Source organism: Lepidochelys olivacea (assembly GCF_965140295.1).
Source record: "Lepidochelys olivacea isolate rLepOli2 genome assembly, chromosome: 16".
Classification (NCBI taxonomy): Eukaryota; Metazoa; Chordata; order Testudines; family Cheloniidae; genus Lepidochelys; species Lepidochelys olivacea.
In genome coordinates, this window is record NC_140426.1 from 2,903,242 (window position 1) to 2,922,393 (window position 19,152).

Genomic DNA, 19,152 nt, shown 5'->3' on the forward strand with positions numbered 1-19,152 from the left:
CTAAAAAGTGCCTGAGACAGAGCAAGGAAGACATGTTCCTGCCGGTGATGGAATGCTCAGATGCCAAAACAAGGAATGCAGGCAGAGGAGGGAAAGAGTCAGGAAATAGCAGAAAATGAGGCCTATTCTGTGGCTGCAATGGAAGGGATAATTAAAGTGATGGAGAAGCAAAACAGATCATAAATGATCTGGAGGATGGTGTGGATTGCACTCTCAGCAAATTTGCGGATGATACTAAACTGGGAGGAGTGGTAGATACGCTGGAGGGGAGGGATAGGATACAGAAGGACCTAGACAAATTGGAGGATTGGGCCAAAAGAAATCTGATGAGGTTCAATAAGGATAAGTGCAGGGTCCTGCACTTAGGATGGAAGAATCCAATGCACCGCTACAGACTAGGGACCGAATGGTTAGGCAGCAGTTCTGCGGAAAAGGACCTAGGGGTGACAGTGGACGAGAAGCTGGATATGAGTCAGTAGTGTGCCCTTGTTGCCAAGAAGGCCAATGGCATTTTGGGATGTATAAGTAGGGGCATAGCGAGCAGATCGAGGGACGTGATCGTTCCCCTCTATTCGACATTGGTGAGGCCTCATCTGGAGTACTGTGTCCAGTTTTGGGCCCCACACTTCAAGAAGGATGTGGATAAATTGGAGAGAGTCCAGCGAAGGGCAACAAAAATGATTAGGGGTCTGGAACACATGACTTATGAGGAGAGGCTGAGGGAGCTGGGATTGTTTAGCCTGCAGAAGAGAAGAATGAGGGGGGATTTGATAGCTGCTTTCAACTACCTGAAAGGGGGTTCCAAAGAGGATGGCTCTAGACTGTTCTCAATGGTAGCAGATGACAGAACGAGGAGTAATGGTCTCAAGTTGCAGTGGGGGAGGTTTAGATTGGATATTAGGAAAAACTTTTTCACTAAGAGGGTGGTGAAACACTGGAATGCATTACCTAGGGAGGTGGCAGAATCTCCTTCCTTAGAGGTTTTTAAGGTCAGGCTTGACAAAGCCCTGGCTGGGATGATTTAACTGGGAATTGGTCCTGCTTCGAGCAGGGGGTTGGACTAGATGACCTTCTGGGGTCCCTTCCAACCCTGATATTCTATGATTCTATGAAAACAGGCTCTTATAACTCTCCAGCGTGAACAGATGCATGCCCACTGTCCCCTTCAGCACATTCAGAACTCTCTCCCATGCCCTCCCCAAAATTCACCCAGAAATTCCTTTCTGCTGTCTGGCGTTTCTCACTATCCCCCTCACTACACCCCCATGGAAACCTTTTTAAATGAGAGCTGGACTTAAACACAGCTGTGAAAGTTGGCCCTCCCTTAGTACCCCCTCGCCCTCCTCAAACATTGGTGCTTGTGGTGTGAAGATTTTTTTTTTTTGGTGCAATAACTGCAAAGTTTTTTGAATGATAACTCTTTATTTTTTCCCCAGCAAATGATTTCATTGCTTTACATTGAATCCTAGGCCACAAAAATCACAAGTGCTGCCTTGCAAACATTGATTGCATTAAGCATTGTAGTCCATAGTATAGCAACATTCATTACTGGTTCTCATCTTCAAAGTGTCCCTGATAGTCTCCTGTGTCCCTCTAACAGCCCTGGTATCTGGCTGCTGAAAAGTAGCTGCCAGGCGTTCACCCCCCGCAGCAGTCCACCCCTGAGCAAACTTTTCATCCTTACCTGCACAAATATTGTGCAACACAGGACTCTGACCATGGGATTATTATCGTCATTTAGGTCTAACCTGCCCTAAAGGCATCACAAGCGCACCTTAGAATATGCATTTGGCAGATTAATTGGCATCCTACACCTACTCAGCCTGTTGCTGAACCACTCCTTACTGCTACCTAGGTTTCCCGTGTAAGGCTTCATGACTCATGCCATTAAGGAGTACACAGAGGATCCCAAAATCACTATAGGCATTTCAACATCCCCTACTGTAATTTTCGGGTCTGGGGAAAAAAAGCCTCCACTTTCAGCTTTCTGTACAGGCTGTGTGCCTGAAGATATGAAAGTCATGCACCTTTCCCAACCACCCTGCGTTGCTGTCAGTGAAACTCACAAGTGCCTGCAACACCACGGAAAAATACCCCTTCCTATTGATATACTCCATCGCAAGACTGTCTGGTGCCAAAATTGGAATAGACATGCCATCTTTCACCTCTCTGCAGTTAGGGAAAACCATTGCTGCAAAGCCATCCACTATTTCACACTCATTACCAAGAGTCAGGGTTCTTTGCAGCATGATGTAATTCATGGCCCTGCACACTTGCGTTAACGCAGCCCCAAAGGTCAACTTCCTGACTCCAAACTGATTTGTGACTGAACAGTAGCTGTCTGGAGTGGCCAGCTTCCGTGCTGTGATCGCCACATGCTTCTCCAGTGAGAGGGCAGCTCTCATTTGGGTGTCCCTGCACCAGGGCTAGGGCAAGCTCAGCACACAGTTCCAGGAAAGTAGCTTTCCTCATCTGAAAGTTCTCGTCATCCCACACCTGCATAACTACGCCATCCCACCACTCAGTGCTTGTTTCAGGAGCCCAGAAGCAACAATCCATTGTGTGCAGCTGCTCCGTGAATGTCAGAAGCAATCTAACGTTGATCCTATCAGGGTTAGCATGTCAGGCAACTGTGATTCCTGTTGACTTCAGAACTTCAAGCTTAACGGCACTGCCGTTTGCAATGCACTCCTGACAGCTGGCAGAGCATGGGAAAGCAATGCGGGATCCGCGGGGGGGTGAGCAGAAAACAAGGGATGTTGAAAAATGCTGCGATCCGAAGACGGGCGCGCAGGGACGGAAAGCAGTGCCGCCTGGCACCGTGAGCCCGGACCCACGAGGCGCTGGGATCCATCCCGCCCTCTCAGCAGCCCTAGCAGCAGCGAGCGGAGAGCTGAACGGTGAGCGAGCTTCCCGCGCGGCGTGACTTCCGCGGCTGAGGAACCGACCCAGCTGTGGCTGGGCCGTGACCACAGAGCAAGGCCGTGGGGACACGCGACACGAGTGTCTTTAGCTCTTCGGATCGCTGCCAAAGACAGCCAGCCCGCGCCGACAGCGCCGAGGGGCAGGGCGGGCGGACGCTCCGAAGCCGGGCGACGAGCCGCTGGGGGCGGGAGACACGCGAAGCCCCCCCCGGCAGGGCGCTGACGGGCGCTGGGCTGCGGCGGGGCCCTCACGGCCGGTGCTCGGCACGCGGCGCTCGCTGAAGAAACAAGGAGGCGGCCGAAGAGACCAGAGGCCGAGCGCTGATGCCCGCGGGGGGCTCAAGGCCGCCGCCCCGCCTCAGGGGCCTGGGTCCGCCCTTCGTCGCGGCGGGGGCGGGGGCTCGGAGGAGGCGGGGGCGAAGCTCAGGGGCCCTGTCAGGAGAGAAGGGCAGAGGCGGGGGCTGGTTACCACCGACAGGGCACGGAGGAGAGGCTGCGATAAACGCTCCATCGCCTCGCAGCCCAGCCCGGCCGCCGGGGCTCCGTGTCCCCGCCACCGCCGCAGCGGCCGGGCCGCGCCCAGTGAGCTGCAGCCTCAGAGCATTCAGAGCGCGAGCCCCGTCCCCGGCCTGGAGCCCGGCCCCGCCCCCCGCCCCGCCCGGAGCCTGGCCCCGCGCCCCGCCCCGCCCCGCCCCGCCCGGAGCCTGGCCTCGCCTGGCCTCGCGCCCCGCCCCGCCCCGCCCGGAGCCTGGCCTCGCCTCGCCTCGCCTGGCCTCGCCTCGCGCCCCGCCCGGAGGCCGGCCCCGCCCCACGCCGCGCCTGGAGCCTGGCCCCGCCTCGCCCCAGCCCGGCCCGGCCTGGCCTGGCCTCGCGCCCCGCCCAGAGCCTGGCCTCGCCTCGGCCCGGCCTGGCCCCGCGCCCCGCCCCGCCCTGCCTCGCCCGGAGCCCGGCCCCGCCCCACGCCGCGCCTGGAGCCCGGCCCTGCCCTGCGCTCGCCCCGTCCCGGCCTAGCCGAGCGCTCAGCCCAGAGCTGGGAGCGGTGGGTTGCGCCGAGGCCCGCTGGGCGGCCCGAGTCCCGGCTGCGCGCGGAGGCGACCGGCAGCCCCCGGGCCGGCGACGCGCTGGCGAACGGGCAGATTGTCGCCGGGCCCGCGGCTGGTCGGCCGGCCTGCGCTCTCCCCCGAGCCCGGGGCCGGATTCGCGGCAGCCCGTGCGCACCCGGAGGGGGATGGGCGGGGGCCCGGCTCCCCCGGCCCTGCCTGGGAGCCCGCTCTTGCGGGGACTTTATCCAGCGGGCCTTGGCTCCCCTCGCGCTGCTGAGCTCGCGGGCCGAGCGGCCTGGAGCTCGCCGGGCTCGCTTCTCCCAGGCGGCGGCTGTAGGCCCCCCAGGGACCGCTTGGCTGCGCCCTGCTCGCCCCAGGCAGCGTCGCGGTGTCTCCCCTGCTTCCCTTCGCTCTCCGCTCACCTCTGTTCCCGCGCGCTGCGCCTCTCTCGCAGGCTGAGCATGTCCCGGCATGGCGCCGCCGAGCCGGAGCCGGACTCTTCAGGTGGTGGACACTGAGCAGAGCGCGGACGCTGTGGAGTGGTGCCCCGTGGAAGGCTGGCACGGCCTCCTGGCTTGTGGCACCTACCAGCTGAAGAAGCCTGGTGGAAAGGTAGGTGAGGGAAGCTGTGGTATCAGGAGGACTAATTGAACAGCAGTGACCTAGGCCAGTCCTGCTGACCTCTCATGCATTGTGTGAACTGAAAAAAGGAGGACTTGTGGCACCTTAGAGACTAACCAATTTATTTGAGCATAAGCGATGAAGTGAGCTGTAGCTCAGAAAGCTCATGCTCAAATAAATTGGTTAGTCTCTAAGGTGCCACAAGTACTCCTTTTCTTTTTTTTTGCGAATACAGACTAACACGGCTGCTACTCTGAAACCTGTGTGAACTGAGTTCAGCTTCCTTGCGTTTTCAGATTGTTGCTACCCCATTCCCAGCAGTAAAGTGCACAAATGTGGCATCTTGTTCGGACACAACATAAGAGAATAAGAATCTGGCCTAACCCAAACCCCCAGATCCAGACAAGCCTGAATTCAGGGAAATACCTTACTACATGGAAATTGCTTAGCTTACATCCATTCCTGACTTGCATTGTGCATTTGTCTGCACTGGGTGGTGGGGTAGTTCCCTTGAAATGTATCTCATCTTCTGGTTTCTCAGGGACTCTGGGTGTGTGTCACTCTCACCCTGCCAAGGCCTAAGTGTGGGGAAAAGACTCAAAATTGAGAGAGACAGGTGAACTATCAAAGTTGGCAGCTGTAGAGAATGTGGGAGGCATTTCTGAAGTATAAATATTTTCTATAGCCTCAGTAAAAAGCACACAAACAAAAAACCAAACCCCCAATTGTGGAAGGATAGTTGTGCTCTAAAGCCTTGTAATTGGGGATAATGAAGAGACTGATTAAGTATATCTCTGGTTGTAGTTTTGGGATTTTGTGTTGGTCTTTTTTTTGTTGCTACTTTTACTGAAAATAGAAAATAAAAAATAAAAAGAACTCTGGACTTGTTAGAAGAGCTTCCAAGTCCTCTCTGTTCGCTACTTGCTTCCAGTATGTGAATAACTGTGTAAATACAGTGTTGTGTTGGTTATGGGGTTGATGCATTAGGGCTGGAACTGTGGTGAGGGGGTCCACCCAAAGGAATTCAGTACAGGATCTGGCCCTTTATATAGTGCTGATCTCTGAAAAAAGAAAAGGAAGACTTGTGGCATCTTAGAGACTGACCAATTTATTTGAGCATAAGCTTTCATGAGCTACAGCTCACTTCATCGGATGCATTCAGTGAGATTCAGGATGCTGATCTCTGGTAATTTGGGAATGTGTAATTGTGTGTCTGATATTTTCCTGTAAAGTGTGGTTCTACTCTGAAAATCACTGTAAAATTGGCATTGTGAATTTCACATTTGCTGTCTCCTAGTGACTTAGATACAGTGTGCTTGGTTAATATGTAAAAAGGTGTGTGGTGGTGGTTTGGTGGCTGCTTCCCCCCCGCTAGCTGTACAGACTCACTCTGAAAGCTGAGAGTGAAGCTGGGTTCTTCGTATCTCTTTCATGACTACCATGATCACTACCAAAGATCCACTGGGCCAAATTATGCCTTCAGTGACACCTGTGTGGTCTCATTGGCCTTCAGTGGGTTGCTCTGGTGTAGCTGATGAGAACTTGGTTAACAATTTTGATGATTATGTACAACATGGAATAGATCCCAATTCCCCCTTTTATAGTTGTGTTGGCTGTGCAAGATTATTAGAAGAAAAACACAACTAAAAAAAACTAGAGTTAAAATTAGCAACTCTGAATCCTTAGAGCTGGCAAAACTGCGAGTAAGTAGTGACCAATTGTACAGTCACTTTTTTTCAAAGCAGAACAGCACTTTGAATTGCTTCCATCAAGTGGCAGGGCATTACCCTGTTCACTTGCATACTCCCATATTGAAAACCACTTCCACTGCACCTTCAACATAAACTGTGTTCTTGTCTGATCTTGAGAACTAAGCAGTGTACTTGTATGGGAGACTTCCAAGGAATGCCTAGGTGGTGCATGATGCTCATTCAGTAGGTAGCATGCTTTTTTCTGAGTCAGTCTTGAATCAGTGCTACAGCATGGTGTTAAGAGGAGCTGAGCTGTGGGAGGATTGCCTTTCTGAAAGGTGCAATACAAAGGTATGCTTATGGACTGTTTATTGCTAAAGAGCCCATGGCCCTTTTCATAAGGGTAGAGTGTTAGCCCTTGTTTCCTAGCCAAATATCAGCTCACTCTGCCTCCCTAAATTCCTTCTCAGTTAACTAAATATGGGAATCTAATACTCGTTCCTGCCCTAAACGGTTGTTGAGTGTCACTGAGGGCTGTTAAACAGTTGCAAAGTTCCATCCCAGAGCTGGGTGAAGGGATACAGTTATCCTTTACCTGCCTCCTAACAGAGCTTGGGGCCTGATTTTTCAGAGTTGCTGAGGTTGTGTAGCTATCATTGGCTTTTCCTGGAGTTGCGGCTGCTTGGCATCTCTGAAAAAATGTCACTCTTAGTGACTTTCCCTAGGTCCTACAACATGTTTTTGGTAGAGCTGGGAACTCAACTCAATGAGCGCTGACTCTATCCCATGCTCTGGCTAGTAGATGTTGGTTAGCTTTCTGGCAGGATCTTTGAGGGAGGAACGTTACAATGTATGAAAGAGGTGAGAAAATAGCCCCTAAAGCTTACAGACTTCCCTTCCCCTTGTTCGATGCAGCCTGGTGTAAACCCCAGTGAGAGTGATGAGGCCCACACACGGCTGGGTCGCCTCTACCTGTATCGCTACAGTGAAGAGCAGCCTTTTATCCCACTGACTGAAATTCAAAGGATTGAAACCGCTGCCATCCTAGACATCAAATGGTAATGCTGGCTAGTGAGGGGGGACATCAGGCTCCTTTGGCACTTATGCCAAGGGCTATCTGTGGCTGGGCTGCTGCTCTAGGTGTTCTTCCTTTCTCTCCGACCGCCAATAGCTTCTACTGCAGTAACGAATAAGCAGCTTCTTGTGATCACATTGCTGTACAAGGTTTCTGGCTTTTAGTTTCATAATGTTTGTAGTATTCTGTTCTAGGATGAAAAATATCAGTAAGCCACTGCTAGCTCTCAGTGTGGGCATCCCACACTTGAACTGTGCCTGTTGTGTATCCAGCCTTGGGGCAGTTCTGTCAGTGTTTGTGGAACCAGGGGAAGCAGCAGGATAGACAGTAGCAGCTGGGGGTGCTAGCTTTTCATTGGCTTTGAAAACTAGTTTTAAAGCTATGATTCTTTTTAAATTAATAACCTTCCCCCCTCCCCCAACCCTCCACCAAGTATCAGCTGAGGGCAGGGGGAGCCATTTTAGAGAGTGAGATGGGTGCCGCTGGGAGCAAAAGCTGCATTAGGGGATAGGATCTTGTCTCCCTCAACCCCCATGGGGAACAGGAGCTATGCAAGTTGCAGTAAGAGAGTCTGCTGCCTGGCTGAGACCTGTCAGAGAACTTCAGAAAAAAAACAATATAGCTCCTCCTTTGGGACTGTGTTAGTTTCCTCTAATGCAAGACATGGACATGAGTTCAAGACCTCATTGTCAATTACTCTTCCAGGTGCCACATTCCCGTCGCAGAACATCCCATGTTGGGCATTGCAAATGCCAAGGGAACTGTGGAGCTCTGCCACCTGACTGGAAGTGAGGTAGGTGACTGGGATGCAAGTCATTAATGTAAATGCCTCTAGTTTCATTAATAATGTTCAAAGGCTTTACAGTGTGGTGTTACTGAAAAGATGTCGGAGGCTCCATGGCGCTCTCAGTGACTCCAGGGCAAATGTGTTCAGTTTACAAGTGAGATTTTTTTTTTTGGGTGGCATTTTTCCTAAATGCCAATGCCAAAATTTGTCCCTGAGATCTGGGAGTCAAGCTTGCCTCTGTCCATCTGTGAAGAATGGACGGTGAGGGGAGAAATGGGGAAGGGTTAGGGAATGAGGACAGACAGCGCTTGGGGTCTTCAGTCTCTGGGGAGAAGAAACAACTGTTGAAAGAGCAGTTGGCAAGCTAGAACTGTGAAAGGAGAGTCATAGAAGCCCAAGAAAGAAAGTTTTGAGGAGGAGGCGTGGGCCATTGTCAAAGGCAGCATAGAGATTGAGTGTGAAGAAGGGGCTCTGTGAGGAAGAGGTTATTGATGACTAGATGGCAGTTTCAATGGAGTGGACAGAGCAGAAGCCAGCCTCGAGGTAAGTTAGGACACTGTGGCTAGATAGCCCTCTAGCCACAAGGAGGTTTGAAATAGAGGAGCTGCTGGGATGGATAGTTGGGGAGGGAGGTAGGAGTCAGTGAGTTTAAGGACAGGAAATGGGAGGCACCCTATGTGGATAGTAGTCCTTGTATCTAGCACTTCAGTGGCTTATATGTTAGGATTTTTCTCTTCTGTAATGCCAAGGATCCTAAAATTCTCCAGGGTATGAACCTACAGCATCCATGGAATGCAGCCGCCTGTGGGATCCCCCAGTCAGGGGTGAAAGAGCAATTAGATACTGTCTATGTGGTTGTTTCTGTCTTCCTGATCTTGATCGATTTCCTTTTCTCTCCAGTAGAAGAACAGCTGCATGTTGGAGCCACTCTGCAGTGTTGATTTAGGAGCACAATGCATTGCCTTGTCTCTGGACTGGTCCACAGGACGGGAGCAGTGGTGAGGAGGGGAATAACTATGGCACTCTGTTGTACGGGGGGGTGTGTGTGTGTGAGTGTGAGAGAGTCCATTGTCACTGGCACAGTCCCTGCTCTCAGGAGGCTTAGAATTGCCTTTGAGGCTCCTTCATGCGGAAACTTTTACTGTGGGGTCTCTGCCTATGAACCATTAACAAGGAAATGGCTTGGCAGCTTTAGTGCTTGTGTAAAATCTAAACTCCATTTAGTCTGAGCCCCAGTAATGGGGAAGCTGAGAAACTCAGTCTAGAAGTGGCTGCTCTGCTATCTGCTCCCAGAGTTGATTCCAGGAATGTCATCACCATGTCAAATTAGTTAGATGTCACCCTCAGGCTGAAGGGGGCTGTTTGTTTTCAGAGTTAGGGGGAGAGAAAAGTGTGGACTGATCATGGGGCTGGGAGCCAGGGGGAGTTCTGTAGTTGATATTGTTTAACTTAATTTGGTATCTTTTTTTTTTTTAATTGCGTGTGCCCATTATACTGTGTCTGTGCACGCTGTGTAATGAATTGACAAAACTTCTGGACCTGGGCAAGTCCCTTTGTGTATATTTTTTCTTCTTCATCTTTAAAAAGGGATAACCACTATCTGTGTTGATTCAGAGGGGCATCCCTGTAAAGTCTGTCCCTGCTGCTCAATCACTTGGGAAGCAAAAGGCCTTCTACCTCCCATGGGGCTGAACATGCAGCATCTGCAGCATTCCCAGCCCCTGCAGACCCAGTGAGTGGGAGAGCCGTCTGGGAAGTTGCCACACAGGAGAGATGAGACATCTTACTGGGTGTTTCAATAGCGTTTTGGAGCTTACAGGTGACCAAAGGCCTTGTTTCAATTAATTATCCAAAATCAATATGAACTGATCATTTCCTGATTGAGAGCAGGGAGCTGGGATTGTGAATATTGCCGTGCTTCCTGTGCAGTGTGGACTGAAGATGAAATCCAGCTCTTAAGAACAGGGGACTGATGCACTCTGCAGATGTCCAGCAATGGTGTCTGCTTGGAAGCCTTGCTCCCCTAGTGTTGGTCCATGTCTGTGTTAATAGACAGATACTCATCATTTGTGTGTTAACTGGTCTTTTCAGGCTGTAACATGGCTGCAGGTGTGAAGGAGAAAGTCACTGGATTAAATGCTGGGACATGAGTTGTCTTAAACTCTAACATATTGTCTCTTTCCTGCTGTAGTGGGCACCCACTGAGAGTAATCAGCAGTGATTCAAAGGGGACGCTGAACCTACTGTCAATAGATGAGTCTGCTCCTTCTGTGAAAATCCTCAGCCAGTGGAAGGCTCACAACTTTGAGGCCTGGATTGCTGCTTTTAATTACTGGGACACAGACATTGTGTATTCAGGTGTGAACACCAGAAGCCTTTTCTTGTGGGAAGAGGGGCTATCAAAATACTCATTTCCATGGTGGCTGCCTCTCTTGCCCCTCCTACCCTTTGCATGTGCATCATGATGACGCTTCATGCTGCTGCACCAGCCAGCTGATATTTTCTCAGTGTTTGTGCCATTTCTCGGAAAAATAATCCTTGAAGGAGTGACTGTGGGAAGTTGTGGATATTAAAATGCCCACCCTGACTGTTCATTAACCAAGAGGGAGTAGTACATTGTAATCAGAACAGGAGACTGACGTGAAGGCTCTGGGATTCTAGTTACAGCTCAGCCATTGACTTAGAGTTTAATCTTGGCAAGTCACTTCACTTCTCTGAGTGTTGATATCCTCATTGTGAAGTGAAGATACCTCCATAAACGGTTTGTGAGATTCAACTTATGTTTGTGAAGTGCTCTGAGATGCTTGGAAGAAAGGTGCCAAATAAATGTTGACTACTATTCCATTTTTTCCAAATTTACTTCCATTCCTTCTAACAGTTTCCCCTCCCTGATTCTACTTCACGCTTTTGGATGAAGTGAAATCTTTGTGGTACATGCAACAGCTCTGCCCTTCATTCCATTGAAAAACGCAAGTCCTGCTATGATCTTCTGAGTGCAACAGCAGTAAGGGCATTGTCTCCTGCTCTAGTCATGCTCCAGAGCTGTCAAATCTCAGCTTCTTCTATGGTGCACTGATTTCCCAACTAGTGTTAATACAGAGCCAATCTCTCCTTGCACAGGTGGAGATGACTGCATGCTGAGGGGCTGGGACACCAGGCGCTGCCCAGAGATGCCTATCTTCACCAGTGAGAGGTAACTAAGTCATTCAGACAGATGGTCATAGAATCATGATGCATGACTGACTATGACTAAGTGTGTTCTCTCCCAGAATTCCAGTTGAATGGTTAAAAGCTGACATTTAAATTTGAGGCATGCCATGGTCTTGTCTATCTGTGCCCTTTGTTCTGCTGCCTTTGGTTGGTTAGCTGCTACTTTGAGTGCTAGGTCATTTGTACTCAAGTTGTGGTGTTTGGGGGAGGTGGCGGGGAAGGGATCTTACTCCTTTTCCAAGGCTGTGGAGTGAGCAACTTCCTAACCTCTATGGTATTCTTGTGACTGGAGTAGTCTCTGGCCTCTATGCAGGGAGGTTTTGCTGGTGGATGTCCTGGCTCCATCCATGTCCTAAACAAAGTCACTGCTACATGATAGCGTGTATGGATTCCTGTGGAGCTGGAGCTGAAGAACTTGTGCAGGAAAAATAAGAGCTATAGGAAACATGTTCAGCTTGCCTAAGAAATGTGGGGGGATATAAAACTACCAAGATTTTAAAGGTGTAAATGCTAAGTATGGAGGAGAATTAGTATGGTACAAGGAACTGGAACAAAAAGATGTGCCCATCCATAATGGAATGGAAATTGAGGCAACATTTAGTCTAGATAGAAGAAAGAACTTCCTGACAAAGTTCTGTTGGGCTGTAGAATGCTTTTCTCCAAGGGAAGTGAAAAATCTATCACTGGACTAAATGTTAGAAAATGTCCTGCACTAGCCTCTGGGAAATGGAGAGACCTATTAAATTTACCAGTTTATCTCAGTCTGGGATTCTTTTGTCTCCTTTCCTCTCTGCATTCCCCACTAAAATGGTAGAGGTGAGTTCTTCTTAAAATAAGTGGATTGATGGAGACCAAGAAAAACTCCCAAGAGTAACATTATCTGCATTTTAAAATGACAGGGCAGCTTTTTGCTAAACTTTTATTTTTTCTCCCTTCCCATCCTTTTACATTAATTTCTTTTGTAGTTGTGTTTTACTAGACATATCATACATTAAAACAGTGTGAACCACTTTTCAACTAAGCTCTGTTTATAATCCTAAAACCTGTGGTTTATTGTTAGTTACTACTTGGGGAACTATATCAACGTCTCTTGCATGCAGCTATTTTGCAGAAACCCATGCCACATCATGCCATAAATTTCCTCCTCTGTGAATCTTGGAATTGCTGCCAATGAATACTCTCCTGCTAGAAAGCTGCATGGCAGGAGTATTGCTCTTAAGAACGCTCAAGACACACTTGGGCACTGGCAGTTTATATTTTCTGAGGCTGGAAGGAACCAATGTGATCATGTAGTGTGTGACCTTCTGTGTAACACAGGCCAGATAAATTTACTTGAATTAATTCCTGTTTTGAATTAGAGCATATCTTCCAGAAAAACATCAATTTGGATTTAAAAATTGCCAGTGATGGAGAATCAACCATAACCATTGGTAAATGATTCTAATGGATAATTGCCCTCACTGTGAAAATGTATGCCTTATTTCCAGTTTGAATTTGTCTATTTTCAACTTCCAGCCACTGGAGTGTTATGCACCTTTCTCTGCCAGACTGAAGAATCCGTTATAAAAAAAAAAATTGTTCCCCAGTTAGGAACTCATTGACTGTGATCAACTCACCCCGTAACCTTCTCTTTGTTAAGCTAAATAGATTGAGCTCCATGAGTCTAAGGCATGTTTTTCTAGTCCTTTAATCATGCTCATGGTTCTTCTCTGCATCCTCTCTAATTTATTAACATCCTTCTTGAATTGTGGACACCAGAACCGGACACATTATTCCAATAGCAGTTGCACCAGTGCCAAATACAAAAGTAATATAACTTTCCTACTTTTCAGCTGATTATCCACCATAACTGCAAGTCTTTTTCACAGTCACTGCTTCTCAGGATAGAGTCCCTCAGCCTGTCAATATGGCCTGCATTCTTTGTTCCTAGATATAGGATTTTACATTTGGCTTATTAAAATGCATATTCATAGAATATCAGGGTTGGAAGGGACCTCAGGAGGTCATCTAGTCCAACCCCCTGCTCAAAGCAGGGCCAATCCCCAATTTTTGGCCCAGATCCCTAAATGGCCCCCTCAAGGATTGAACTCTCAACCCTCGATTTAGCAGGCCAATGCTCAAACCACTGAGCTACATATTGTGCTTTTAAAATGCATATTGTTTGCTTGCACCCAGTTTACCAAGCAATCCAGATCGCTCTGTGTTAGTGACCGCCTCCTTCAGTATTTACCACTCCCTCAACTTTGAGTCATCTGCAAACTCTATCAGTATTGATTTTGATTTCTTTCAGATCATTGATTAAAATGTTAAATAGTATAGGGCCAAGAACTGATCCCTAGAGAACCCCACTAGACATGTAACTGCTCAATGATGATTCCCTGTTGACATTTATATTTTGAGACTTGTCAGGCAGCTTTTAATCCATTTAATATGTGCCATGTTAATTTTGCATTGTTCTAGTTTTTAATCAAAATATCATCTGGTACCAAGTCAAACACCTTACAGAAGTCTGTTACATCAATGCCATTATCTTTATCAACCTAACTTGTAATCTCATTTAAAAAAAAAATTAAGTTAGTTTGACAAGGTCTGTTTTCCATACCCCATGTTGCTGGGTATGAATTATATTACAGGACTCAATAAATTAAAAGTGGGTATCACTGTTCCATTATTTTATCTGGAATTGGCAAAAGGACTACTCTCTTCCTGTGTACTGCACTACAATCACTATACCGGGGTTTAAGGCTGTCCTTAACTCCTTATTGTAAGAAGCTTTGTTGCAATGAAGGTCGCCCTAGAACTCTCCAATTTTGAGAACAAAAGAAACTGTCTTCTCACTTTGTGCACTCTTTCTTGGTCTCCATTCTCCGAATGCATGTTGTTCCTTTTCAGACATTCAATGGGCGTGTGCAGCATTCAGTGCAATCCACACCGGGAGTATCTTCTGGCTACAGGAAGGTGAGTTATCTCTAGATGCTCTGACCTGACATCCCCAACCTGCCTCATTATTTGCAGTCCATGGCTGCTTCCCCAAAAGCTCCTGTGGGAAGAGGCTGACATCAGTGGAGCGTGGTGGAAAGTGCATTGCATCCTCTTTATTCCTTCTGTGCAGTATGCACTAAAATTCCTTTTCTGTCTGTGCATGTTTATTTGTGGTGTGTTTCTAGCTATGATGAACACATTCTCCTGTGGGACACCAGGAATATGAAGCAGCCATTGGCAGACACCCATGTTGAGGGTGGAGTTTGGAGGTTGAAGTGGCACCCAACACGTGAGCACTTGCTGTTGGCTGCTTGCATGCATAATGGATTCAAAATCCTTGACTGCCAAGGAAGTATGGGTGAGTGTTCAATAGAGCGGGAAACAATGTTCTTCCCTCTCCTCCACACACCACTGTTCATCTTCCCTGACTACAGATGGAAGGGAAGGCCAGTGGATGCTACTGCACTGAATAAATGGTAGAAATATACTAATACTGTCAAGAAGCCTAGGTGTTCAATTCACTTGTAAGAACTCCTTGCTTGACATTTGAACTCCTCTATCCTTCCTCTGATGGACCAGCAATTTTATTGTACCATTTTGGAGTGGTCTCTCCAATCACAGTGCAGGCACACTGTAACTACTGATTTGTAACCTTTAACTGGTTTTCAGTCATATTATGCAAACCCTTGCATTCTGGCACGAGGGTAGTAGCCATTCATGTGGCCACTTCAGTTTATTGCTTCATCCAAATGACAGGATGATGAGACACTTCTGCATGTATGATTGCCTGTTAGGTGCTTCCTATTAACTTGGTAATAACTGTATCCTGAGCTAACGGGTCTGCTATTGAGAAAACTGGTTGCTGCCTCAAACAACCTCCAAACCAGTCCGAGCACAGTTACTGCATTAGGTATTAGTTATAGCTTGCACTTGTGTTCAGGCCATGCTACACAGGACTGCAGTCAGATTCCTGGTTCTGCCAGTGTCTGGCTGTACGACCTTGAGCAAGTCACCTAACCTCTCTGTGAAAAGGGGATAATACTTCATGTTGGAAGGGGTGATGAGGATGAACTGGGTCATATCTGTGCAGCACTTTGAAGTTGAAAAGTGCTATGGTTGATCAGTGCTAAACTTTTATTATTTGAACACTTAAAATGTGCTCTCCACCTCATAGAATGGAAGGTCAGAGATTCAGTGGGGACAACAACCTGCCATAAAAGAACATAGTGTATAGATCTTGGCAATTGTAGCATTTACAGTTTGTGTGAGACTTACTTTCATGGTGCCTCTCCTCTGAGCCCTTTAAGAGCTGCACGGGCATGCTGATCCTCTTCTCCCCTCCAATGAGCTGAGTGAAGATGAGGCTATAAAGAGGTAATAGAAAGTTGATGAGGAAAACTTCCTTTTTACCATTGCCTCATATCTCTTTGAAGGTGTCTGATTCTTTTTGTCTTGTGAAGGAGAATGGTAACCAGTAATACTTGGGGTGGAAGAGCGGAGTTCTTATTTACTAAATTGTCAGCACTAGAACAGCTAGCAGACTAGCTACCTAAACTGGGCTTCGCAGCTTGATTTCCACTTATTCTTCTTTTTAGCAGAAAACACCGAGGAATGCACTGTTGTGTCATCCTACATCTTGCATAACTCCTTGGCTTATGGAGCTGATTGGTCAAGACTCTCCCCAAGGGATCCCTTGGCTGGAAAACAGGACCCACTTTCTGCACCTGACTTGTCTGAGGGACCAGTGGCAAGCTCAGATCAAAGAGGCAAGAAACTGGATCTGCAAATCCAGAACCTGAAGATAGTTTATGAATCTCCTACAGCTACCTTTGATGTAGTGTTAGATGAGGAGGGTGAAGGCACTGCCTCACAGGTCAGACCAGAAAGTGGCTCTGATCCTCATTCTCAGTGTCTTGATGGAAGGGGATTGGACATAAAGAGTGATCAAACTGAATTAGCAAAGGCTCCAAGAGAGACCAGCATCCTAGCGACTTGTTCATTTTATGATAACATCCTACATGTTTGGAAATGGGAAACAAGTCAAATCAACCCTTCAGAGTAAAATACAAAAAATATTATTCCCACTCTGAAAACACAATTTCACTTGAACAGCCTTGAAAAGTGCCCCTCTTTCAAATGTCCCAGAGGGAAAGTATAGGAGACTTTTTGTATTGAGAACTGTATCTGCAGCCTATGTTCAGTATAACTTCCACTGGGGTTTTTCCAGTTTTATTGCCTGGGAGCTTAAGGCTCCTGAATTTCTGAAGATCTGTACTGTTAAATTAAGGCAACTACATTCTTAGTGTTTTGTGTCTAACTCTGACTAAATCGAAATGAATAGTCTCCTACCTTTGCTGAAGGACATAGTAAAACATGGGTGCTTCTACTTGGCTATCCTTTACTGTTGTGACTCAGAGTGATGATGGTGCATTTCAACAGATGCTTCTTTAGGCATGAAATTTACCTCCCTTGACGACTAGTCTGTTTGTAAGTCTTGCCTCCAGTTCCAGAGATGTGGATGGGTGCCATTTTTCCTTGTCCCTCTCTCCCAGCAGAATCTGCGTCCCCCGCATCAACCAAACTTTGCTGCAACACTAAATTATTTAAGTCCACTGTTACATAATAGCCACAAAATTTGGATTTGAACGTTCAAGGGTGTTTGGGGTGTTTGAATATAAACATAGGCCACTGGCTTGTTTTGTAAACTGCCACATGCTGTGAGGACATGCTGCACAGGGAACCTGTTTATAGTGACCTTGGATAGAGAGAGATTCCTTTTAGAATGAAATCCCAGATTGTCTCAATGTACATGACAGAACAGATTGCAAGTGCAGCTCCAGTGAAGTTGTAGACTGAAAAATGTCTTAATCATGAGGATTCTGCTGTGGCTGCGTATGTGTAATTTTACACCTAATTTACTGCATGAGTACAAGTTGACTTTCAGGTTATCACTTGTCAACAAGCACCACTTGGTTTTGCATGATCACGCAGTGAATCTCATTGTATATTAGTGCTTGCAGCAAAGAAATCTTTAAAAAAACAAACTGTGCAACAAACCGATATCCCTGGTATCCAGAGAGTGAGACCTATGAGACTAGGGTCAAATCAGGTTTAAAAAAGAGCCATTTTTTCAGCATAAATCTCAAAACCCCCAAACCCTGTTGGCAACACTTCCTGATGTTTAAAAAAAATAAAATTATTAATAATTCAGTCCTAACTAGGATGTCTCCAGAATTCCTTGAGGTTGCCCTGTTGGATTCTTACTATGAAATATCAGTAAGTCACTACATTAATGGGGCACTACCTTGGTGTTCCTGATTATCAACAACCAAATACCAGCTTAAAATATTTAAGTAACTTCTAACTTGTAGGGTTTTTCTTTGGGAATCTTAATGAATCATTAGCCTAGAAGGGAAGAAACACCAGCAGCAACGATAGATTTTTGTAACAGTAAATACATACAGGCTATTAAAACAACATACAGAAGTAGCTAAGCTTCTCAAGGCGCAAAACCTTGTTTGTGGGTACCATGTGTATTTTGAGTGCTGTTTTATGGAGATGCATATCAGCATTGTGAACAAAAGTTTTTGTTAAAATTAAAATATTTTTGGATGTTTCTGAAATAAAAAGTGTAAGTGAGTTACATCTCTTCTTATCAGTTGAAAAGCTCAAGGAAACTCAAATATATTGGTCCTGTTCTGTGGTATCCACTGCTTGATTTCAGAGACAGATTATTGTTAAAGAGATACTCACCAAGCAACACACACTCTGTGCTTTTATTTTGAATGTGAGATAATGCTGCTGAGAACCAAGACTAAAAAACGAGAAACTGTCTGGGATTAGTCTACCAAATGTGAAATGATGCTGACGGGAGGTAGTGAGAAGAAATGAGGAATAGAATTGTAGGAATGAGAAATTTTTGGCTGCTGATGTGCTATAGAAGGGAGAAGTATTTATTATGCAGACTAGCTGTGATTCTTGACCAGAAGATGATGACTTTTAGATGAGATTAGCACTGTTCATTTTTAAAGCTATGGAATCAAGCTGTATTCTTGTTTTGTGAAATCCAGCTTTACCAGTGCAGGTTTGTTCCATACACTTGTGTTTGCAAGCCTACAGTTAGGTGGCCCAAGTGCCAAGTTTCCGACTGTTTCCCTCATTTACAGTATTAACATTTTGTGTTTAGTGTAGCTATTAAAAAGACATTCCCTTTCTTGAAGAGTTCACTGCCTGACTGACAACGATCAAGACAGGACCCTGAGGAGAACATCTGGAAAGAAAGGGATGCAAAAGGTGTCTTAGCATACATTGTTCAGGTTTCAGAGTAGCAGCCGTGTTAGTCTGTATTCGCAAAAAGAAAAGGAGTACTAGTAGCACCTTAGAGACTAATCAATTTATTTGAGCATAAGCTTTCGTGAGCTACAGCATCCGATGAAGTGAGCTGTAGCTCACGAAAGCTTATGCTCAAATAAACTGGTTAGTCTCTAAGGTGCCACAAGTACTCTTTTTCTTTTTGCATACATTGTTCAGTTTAACAGATTGCTGTTGGGGAAACTTCCCCTTTCTCCATCCCTGCTAATAATTATATCCCTTTCTACTATCAAAAATAAAATGAGTGAACTTTCGCAGCATGCTTTTTAGGGGGTTACTGAAAGCGTACACTGATAGTGATCCTTCTGGTGGACATTCTGCTCAGCAGCTAGCTCACTCTGCCTGTAGCTTCTATGATGAATTTAACAGTCTAACCCCTAAATTGACTGGCTCCTGTATTCAGCCTTTCAGTTCTTTGCCCAATATGCCCTCCTCATCCTTAAGTTGC

General features: G+C 46.8%; 1 protein-coding gene across 4 annotated transcripts; it reads left to right on the forward strand.

Moving 5' to 3' along the window:
• Nucleotides 1–1,408: 1,408 nt before the first annotated feature.
• On the forward strand, nucleotides 1,409–17,962 carry DPH7 (diphthamide biosynthesis 7). 4 transcript variants are annotated; one of them, XM_084650340.1, is made up of 10 exons: nucleotides 1,409–2,900; nucleotides 4,422–4,579; nucleotides 7,195–7,337; nucleotides 8,060–8,147; nucleotides 9,045–9,139; nucleotides 10,333–10,499; nucleotides 11,262–11,334; nucleotides 14,244–14,309; nucleotides 14,519–14,691; nucleotides 15,929–17,962. In XM_084650340.1, exons 2-10 carry the CDS (start codon nucleotides 4,439–4,441, stop codon nucleotides 16,393–16,395), a joined length of 1,413 nt encoding a protein of 470 aa, XP_084506466.1. In that variant the 5' UTR covers nucleotides 1,409–2,900; nucleotides 4,422–4,438; the 3' UTR covers nucleotides 16,396–17,962. The 4 variants fall into 4 exon arrangements, with proteins under 4 accessions (XP_084506466.1, XP_084506465.1, XP_084506464.1 ...); XM_084650339.1 differs by lacking the exon at nucleotides 1,409–2,900 and adding an exon at nucleotides 3,356–3,506; XM_084650338.1 differs by lacking the exon at nucleotides 1,409–2,900 and adding an exon at nucleotides 3,832–3,963.
• The last annotated feature ends 1,190 nt before the right edge of the window (nucleotides 17,963–19,152 follow it).

Excerpts from the sequence above, each read along its gene's own strand:
- DPH7 (XM_084650340.1), top strand. The coding sequence starts at position 4,439 with ATGGCGCCGCCGAGCCGGAGCCGGACTCTTCAGGTGGTGGACACTGAG. Across the intron at positions 7,338-8,059 it reads GCCATCCTAGACATCAAATG|GTGCCACATTCCCGTCGCAG; the intron begins GTAATGCTGGCT and ends TTACTCTTCCAG. Across the intron at positions 10,500-11,261 it reads CACAGACATTGTGTATTCAG|GTGGAGATGACTGCATGCTG; the intron begins GTGTGAACACCA and ends CTCCTTGCACAG.